Source organism: Cyprinodon tularosa, unplaced genomic scaffold (assembly GCF_016077235.1).
Source record: "Cyprinodon tularosa strain WSP-4 unplaced genomic scaffold, ASM1607723v1 ctg33, whole genome shotgun sequence".
Taxonomy (NCBI): Eukaryota; Metazoa; Chordata; class Actinopteri; order Cyprinodontiformes; family Cyprinodontidae; genus Cyprinodon; species Cyprinodon tularosa.
In genome coordinates this window covers 3,348,669-3,356,218 of record NW_024039041.1, presented here as the reverse complement: position 1 = coordinate 3,356,218, position 7,550 = coordinate 3,348,669, and the positions used below count along the sequence as shown (strand labels likewise).

The following is a 7,550-nucleotide window of genomic DNA, read 5'->3' as shown; positions in this document are numbered from 1 at the left end:
CTACCTAAAAAAAAAAAAACACTGGAGTTGAGATTTTTTTCTGCCCGTATTTAGTAATTTTTTAAAATAAAAGTTCTCTACGGGAATTATCTTGTACTAACGAATACCCTAGTCAAAGAAATAAGAAGCTTATGTAAAAAAAATTATATTTCCAACTGTTAATATGTGCAAATAGCCTCAATGTCGATTCTAAGCAAAAATAGAGGAATGCAGAGATTGGGAAAACTTGAGGGCATCTTGTTTTATTCAGATTAAATAAAAAGAACAAAGGTAGAGTCTATAACAGATACGAAAGTTGCATGTTTAGTTGTATAGAACATGCGATGCAAAAAAAAATAGCTCAATAACATAGTGAAAGTTTCCTCCTTATTGAAGGGCAGGTTAGCTATGAATTCTCACTGTTGGGCAAAGACAGCATCTTCTGCATGAGGGCAAAGTCTCGAGCTTCTTGTGGAGAGCGGATGTAGGAATCGATCTCACCGTCAGAGATTTCCTCATCGCCGGTACAGTTCTCGACACGCCGCTCGACCCTTCTCCTCTTGGCATTAATCACACACGGAGGAGCAAACAGGACCTTTTTACCCCAGTTTGGTACTGGTTCTTCACTCTGATCATCGTTTTTATCTCCTTGGTTTTCCCCTTTGTTACTGGGAGAGAGCTGCACCACAGAGGAAGTACTTTCGTTTTCATTCCTGCTTTCGGAATGTTGAGTTGGCACCACCTCATCTGTTGGATGGTTCAAAGTGCTCGTCTGAGCGCAATTGGCTTCCAAAGCCTTCTCATGGGTTTTCAGAGCCCTCGCTAGCAGGCTATGCCTGTACTTTAGAATATCCCCCACAAGGGGAACAACATCGCTTTCTGTCACCGCTTCCGTAACCCAGGGAAGCTCCTTTCCAAGCCTACAAAGCACCTCCTTCAGCTCAGTTATTCTAGTTGCAGCTGCTCTGCGCTTTCGCACTTTGGCCATATTACAGAATTTGTCCAGGGAGAACTTGAGGCGATGTCTGTTGGGGTTCAAGGACTGCCAGGCCAAATACGTAGCTGCCATCATGAGCGGAAGGGGCCTTCGTCCGGTCACGATCCAGGACTCTCCGGCCAGCTCCACCAGCTCCACTGCCCGTTTAGTCAACACCTTAGGATCCTCAGCAAAGTCTTCTGGGACATCTTGTTTGCTTATTTTGTACCTGTCAGGAAGAAAAAAGGAATTTTAATAAAGTTTTTTTTTTGGTCTAAGATTTCTAAATTTAAGCCAATAAGTAAAACTGAGGCCTGAGAAGTTTGTATTATTAACTTTGAAATGAGACAATATCACCCTGAAATATCTTTGACTAAAAATAATTTTAAGTGCATTTAAACCTCTCCTCACACCAGGAATTGTAAAACTTTTGATATATGAAATTACTTTAAAGGCCTACCAATCAACAGCCAAAAAATGCCCTGTGAGTGACTTACTTTGGCTGCATTCTAGGGATTACTGATTAAATTCTCACACCCTGGTAACCTATTATGTTCAACAGAGAGACCAGGATATCATTTATATTCTAAATTACACAGCAGTCTCAAAAACTCAGTTTCTTCTTTGGTTCTCCTGCATCCAACCCAGCCACGCCTATGCACAATTTGGAGGTTGCGTGCTACTACCAAGCTGGGAGCCCAATGGACAGGGAATAAGACGGAGCTTAAAGGCTGTGTGACATCTGTATGCGCCAAGCTAGTAGCTATTCAGTGCTGATAAGTTGAGATTCTTTTAGCCAAAGGAAGGAACCCGTTTATCCTATAAACCTTAACTGAGGAACCTAACTGTTGCCATTAGGAAGGGGAAAAACAAAAACATCCCAACAGATGTGGAACAGGCTACCTCATATAAATTGATTGTTTCATTTTTAACAGGGATTGCTCCAGTACATGGCAGGATAGCCATGTTGCAGAGTGACCTTAATCCAGTGTGAACAGCACTATTGCTATGACAAAGTTTTACCTTTTGTTTCATATTCCTAACAATTTTAAATGAGCATGTATATAAACTTTGAGACTACTTACTCATGAACGTGTGTTTCTATGACTTCTACCACACTGACAAACGGAGCCTGGATGTTAAGGATCTTGAGCATTTCCTGATAAACGCCTCCTAACAGTGTCTCTTCAGCATTTAGCACGCAGCAGATGGTTCCTAGAGTGATCGGCCAATTCCGCTGTCTGCAGCTGATGCAGACACAGCAGCCAGCCAGCACCTCCTTCCTCTGGAGGGTCACATTGATGAAGCTCTCGTGCTGGTAGGCGGTTCTGAAATACGTCTGTGCTAGATGCTCGATTTCAGCGTTGAGCCTGAGGATCCGACATATTTCTTTCACCCGCTCCAGACCTTGACGTAAACAAAAGATAAAAAAACAAGAAAGTTTACTGTTGGAAAAAAAAAAAAAAAAAAAAACCCAGAAGTGATGTAGTTGTCGAGACTGGTCTCCAGACCATTTTTTGATGGTCTCAGTCTTGTCTTGGTCTCAACATAAGGCCTGATTTTATTTCAAGCCCAGTCCAGACTAAAGCTGTGGAAATATTACAGCTGTTAAGGTAATAATACAATAAGGTCAGTTGTTAAAGTAACCACAGAAAATATAGAGCCTGTAAAAATGTCTCTCCACTTTTGGTTTGAATTTATCTTCCACAAAGAAATGGTACAGCGACTCACAGCTGAAGAACTCACAGACAATTTTGTGCCAGTTCATAATTAAAAAAGAATGAGCTCAAAGTTCAGTTCACAGATGAAAATTAACTAGCTCCATATAAAGTGCTCTGCAAAACCGGCATCAGAAATACCAGTAGATGAGACTGAATTGTGCAAACTAGAACTAGCAGTAGACATGTTGGTCTGTCATGCTGTTTACTTTAATAAATGCGTAAAACCTGACTTTTTCCAATGAAAAGGGTCGTTATTAATTGAACACGAACGTTAGCTGTGTTTGTTCTCAGACTGAATGTCGCTCTCGTTCACGTTCATCAGTTCACAACTGATCCGTTCAGTTCACCATTCACTAAAAAGACTTACATATTCAGTGAATGCTGTTCATGCACAACTCTATCCGCAGGTATAGCTTGGCTTTTGCCTGCAGACAGGCCGCTTTCTGTGCCTCTGATCTGATATCAAACTAAAATGAAGTTACAATTACTGTATAACCGGTCCAATAAGTATCGTTTTAAGGTTGCAATGTGCTTAAGACTGGCGTGACTACCAAGTGCGTCCACCGCCGCACCTGCAGGGATAGACTGGAGGCGAGTGGTCATTGTTAAAGCATATGCTGTGACTCATTATAGAACGCTAATCATCCTGCAGAAACCAGGGAGGATTTCCTGCAGAAGAGTTCTGACTAAAACATTTTGAACTCAAATTTAAACATGTCTTAAAAGCAACAGCCTATAGGATGTGGACTGCAGCAAGTATTGAAGGCAACAAGTGCCACAAATTCAGCAGGCTACATTAAAAATAAGCAACATTTATATATGGAGCACAAAAAAAAGGAACTTTAGATGCACACATCAAATTAATAAAAAAAAAAAATCTAAATAATAAAAAATAAACCAGGGCTGCAACTAATGATTATTTTGCAAATCGATTAATGTGTCGATAATTTTTCCGATTAATCGATTAATAATCGGATAGGAAAAGGTTTCTTAAATATTTTTTTTTTACGAAATGAAACCAGGTGAAACTAAAACTTTCCAGTGGAGGAGTTTTCGGTAGAGAATTTTGACGAACGTAAAGATTTTTTTTCTTAAACGCAAAATATTCACATCATTTTTTTGCAAGTTTGGTATAATTATTGGTCTGGTATAATTACTGGGCATGTTTTAGAGTCTCTAAACTTCAGTTAACGATTTATCAATTACAAAATTAGTTGATTGTTTCAGCCCTAAATTAAAACATACTATTTTATTCAAATAATGTATAGTTATTAATTAGACATTTATTTTCTTATGACCATGGGCTGAAGAATTTCTTCTTAATTGTTACACTAACCCTATTATTTTCTATTTTTACCTCCACCGAGGAGTTTATGTTTTTAGGAGAGCTTGTATGTCTGTCTGTGTAACTTGAAAAGTTATGAAAGGCCTTACCAGCCTTACTAACTAAACATAAAAAATGAAATATAGAACTCAAGGATGGACTGATTTGTTCCAAAATCATTACTTTTAAAATATTCTTTGATCAGGTGTCATCTTGTTCACAAAGAACAACTTTCAACTAATATCTATAGCATTTCCGTAATGCATGTAACACAGAAAAAATTCAATAAGATCACTAGTTATTGAAATGCACATCAACTAGAACCAATTCCTAGATTAAGAAAAAAACATTTCACAGAAAGCACTGCATGTTCCACCACTGCTTGCTGTTTTGTTGTTTTAAAGTTTTAAGAAAACTGAATAAAAAGGACCAAAACCTTCAGGGCTAAAGAAAAAAAAAAAAAAAAAAACGTAACTTCACGTTGAAAAGAAAATGAAAAAAGTATCTTGCACAGACATGAAACAACAGATCACAGAAAAATATCTTTAGTCTATCAAGTTTGCAGTTGGAAAAGTTTGAGGAGCCTTCAGAAAGCCTGAAGAAATATTGCAAAGGCCACTTCAAAAGATTAAAAGCAGGCATGTGGCCTTTAGGGAGAATGTGGCTGAAGGCTTTTGCACAGTATAAAGTATCTGCTTTGGGGGAGAAGAGCTCACCTTTTATCAGATTGAGGCAGGGGTTTTTTTTCACCGCTGTGGTCCTGCTGTAGCTGACATCTATAGAGAATAAAAGAGATATCATCAACATTAAATCTAGACAAATACCAGAGTTTACCTGTTAGGTATTCAGCTAAAAATGCTGAATTAAACCAAACAGCTCATTTTTGGACAGTACTGGTTCCTTGTGCAAAGCAGGCATGGATTGGAATCCTGGCCCTCTTAAACAGGTCCTTCTCAAAAAATGTGCATATTGTGATAAAGTTCATTATTTTCCATAATGTAATGATAAAACTTGAACATTCATATATTTTAGATTCATTGCACACCAACTGAAATATTTCAGGTCTTTTATTGTCTTAATACAGATGATTTTGGCATATAGCTGTATGCATGTATGATCAGTGGAGTGGTTGCAAAGTTAACCCCAAGAGGAGACACAAGATCAAATAAACCATTGAGGTTTATGAAACATAAATTTGCATCCCTGCCATTTAACTAATGGGTTGCAAAACATTAAAAACAGATATGAAACTAGGGTAGCAGACTGTTCCTGCTCTCTATGAGGATTATTTTCCAGCCTTTATCTGAATTATTGTGATGTTAATTAATGTGCAGGACGCAACTGCAAATTAGGCCTCTCAATAGATGCTTTCAGGTAATGTTGGTCCATTAATGGTAACCTTAGGTTGTCTGAGATCAGAATAAAGTAAAAAGCCTGGCAGATCAATCAGTGGTGAAAGTGTCCTCTTCTTCTTCTTGGATTTATTGGCAGTTGGCAACAAACATTTAGTATCATTACCACCACTTACTCTTATGGAGTGTGGTTCGTGATGGACTATCTTCTTATATATAAACATTAGGAGTGTAAATCCCACCCATCATGGTGATTTGATTCAGTATTGATTTTCTGACCTAACGATTTGATTATTTTTGATACTCAAGAATACATCATGTGTAAACTGTTTATGCGACCGTGTGTGCATGCGGAAAGAGGGTAGTGGCTAAAGGAAGTGAGGTAGGAGGGCAAAATAGGGTTAGCGCCACCTCAGCACGGGAGTCACAATTACGTCCAGGAGCAAATGGATAAGAAAATTTACGGGAAAAAAAACATGAATCGATACTCTTGCAGACGTGTCGATGTATCGGATCGTCGGCTGTTGGATCGAAGCATTGACACAAAACCCATTATTATTTACACTCCTAATAAACAAACAAAAGACAACTAAAAACAAAAACAAAAAAACAAAACACCCAAAAAACAAACAAAAAAACTACGTACTATATTAGACACACATTCACCCTCTCTATAATCAAATGCTATGAAATAATTTAGTTTTCTTTAAAAATCGAATAATTATTTGTATAAGTTTACTCCCTTAACTATTCCTCAAAATATCTACTAAATTAATCCTTTAATTAATAAATTCAAACTTTCTCATTGATCTTCTCTCGTTTTCATATACATTTATGACATTCCAGTATGACATGTTCTATTGTTTCATATTTTCCACAGTAATCACATTTGCCAGTAGTATGTTTTTGAATGTTGAAAAGTGTATAATTAAGTCCTGTTTGCCCAAATCTTAACCTTGTTATCATTCTCTCCTCCTTTCTATTTCGTTTTCCATTTCTTCTTTTTCCTACTATCTTCTGAATTTTTTTTTAAACAATCTTCCTGGTTTTTCCGTCATCCCCTTGTTTTTTTTGTGTGCCATTTTTCCATGAATTTTTCTTTAATAACACTCTTTCCCTGAGATTTACTTGTTTGAACTGTGAAACTAATAGGATTTTGAAGAAAGTGTCCTCTTCCTACCTGTACCCCACAGAGGGTCATCAGCCAAACTCCCCTCAGAAACCACCGCGCCGCATTCCACACAAACCAGCTGCGCCTGTGAGTACAGGTCATCGTTCACGATGTTGGAGGAGCCGCAGTTCGGACACTTTAAACCCGCTTTAGACATTTTCTTTAATGTCAAAAAGCAACCACTGGTTTAAGCTGACAGACATCACTCAAACGATTAGGTAACGTACAACAAACGCCACTTGTGGGGAGTTTAGATGTCCCCGGGTAGATACAAGCATGTCTAATAAAAGGTTCCGCTTAGAATAAGACGCGTATATGATCATTCCGAGGTTTAGAGTAAACTAATTTTTCTTTCCAAAGGATATGATGTTGGAATGTAGCAAAAAGAAACAATATATAATCAACAAAGTCACAGAAGCTGTAGAATGCAGAGATAATAAACGCGAAAAAGAAATTTAAAGTATTCTGAATTAAATTTTTTAAAACTTTCCATACCTTTCCATACCTATAAAAAAAAATCATCAAATAAATAAATGTAATCTAACAAAAACTTCCAACTGTTTTTAATATTCTTTTGTTGTTTCTGCATTTTTTTTATTTCTTATTTTTTCCTACTTGCTTTGATTCTGTTTTATCTTCCTGTATTTTAATCATGTAAAGCACTTTGCATTGTCTTTGTACTGAATTGTGCTATACAAATAAATTTGCCTTGCTTTGCCTTACCTTTATCGCGCGCAATCACTAGCATTATCACTAATGCATTTTAAAATGCATATAATCATATTTGGTTGTTCGCTGAGAATATGTTATTTTATTAATCAGTATTTATTGGGATATTTAATTAATCTAAATGGATATTTTGCACATTCAGATGGATGCTTAAAACTTAAAAGTGTAAATAGTTACACGTACTTTTCAAAATAGGCAGAGGCGTAGCCATACATTTTTTATAAGGGTCGCCAGGCAATAACCAATGTACACTGAGGGGTGGCAGAAAGTGGATAGGTGCCAGAACCTCACGGTAAAT

At 37.2% G+C, this 7,550-nt stretch overlaps 1 protein-coding gene across 1 annotated transcript; it reads right to left on the bottom strand.

Moving 5' to 3' along the window:
* Nucleotides 1–223: 223 nt before the first annotated feature.
* On the bottom strand, nt 224–6,788 carry brf2 (BRF2 RNA polymerase III transcription initiation factor subunit). The gene is made up of 4 exons (XM_038293593.1): nt 6,533–6,788; nt 4,717–4,776; nt 2,041–2,362; nt 224–1,184 (listed from the first exon to the last, which is right to left on the bottom strand). Exons 1-4 carry the CDS (start codon nt 6,678–6,680, stop codon nt 386–388), a joined length of 1,329 nt encoding a protein of 442 aa, XP_038149521.1. The 5' UTR covers nt 6,681–6,788; the 3' UTR covers nt 224–385.
* Between the last annotated feature and the right edge of the window lie 762 nt (nt 6,789–7,550).

What these genes read in the sequence shown, in the direction of transcription:
- brf2 (XM_038293593.1), bottom strand. Translation starts at nt 6,680, where the DNA reads ATGTCTAAAGCGGGTTTAAAGTGTCCGAACTGCGGCTCCTCCAACATC. An exon ending in TGACCCTCTGTGGGGTACAG is followed by an intron (nt 4,777 to 6,532) that starts GTAGGAAGAGGA and finishes TATTCTCTATAG; the next exon opens with ATGTCAGCTACAGCAGGACC. An exon ending in CTGCCTCAATCTGATAAAAG is followed by an intron (nt 2,363 to 4,716) that starts GTGAGCTCTTCT and finishes GTTTACGTCAAG; the next exon opens with GTCTGGAGCGGGTGAAAGAA.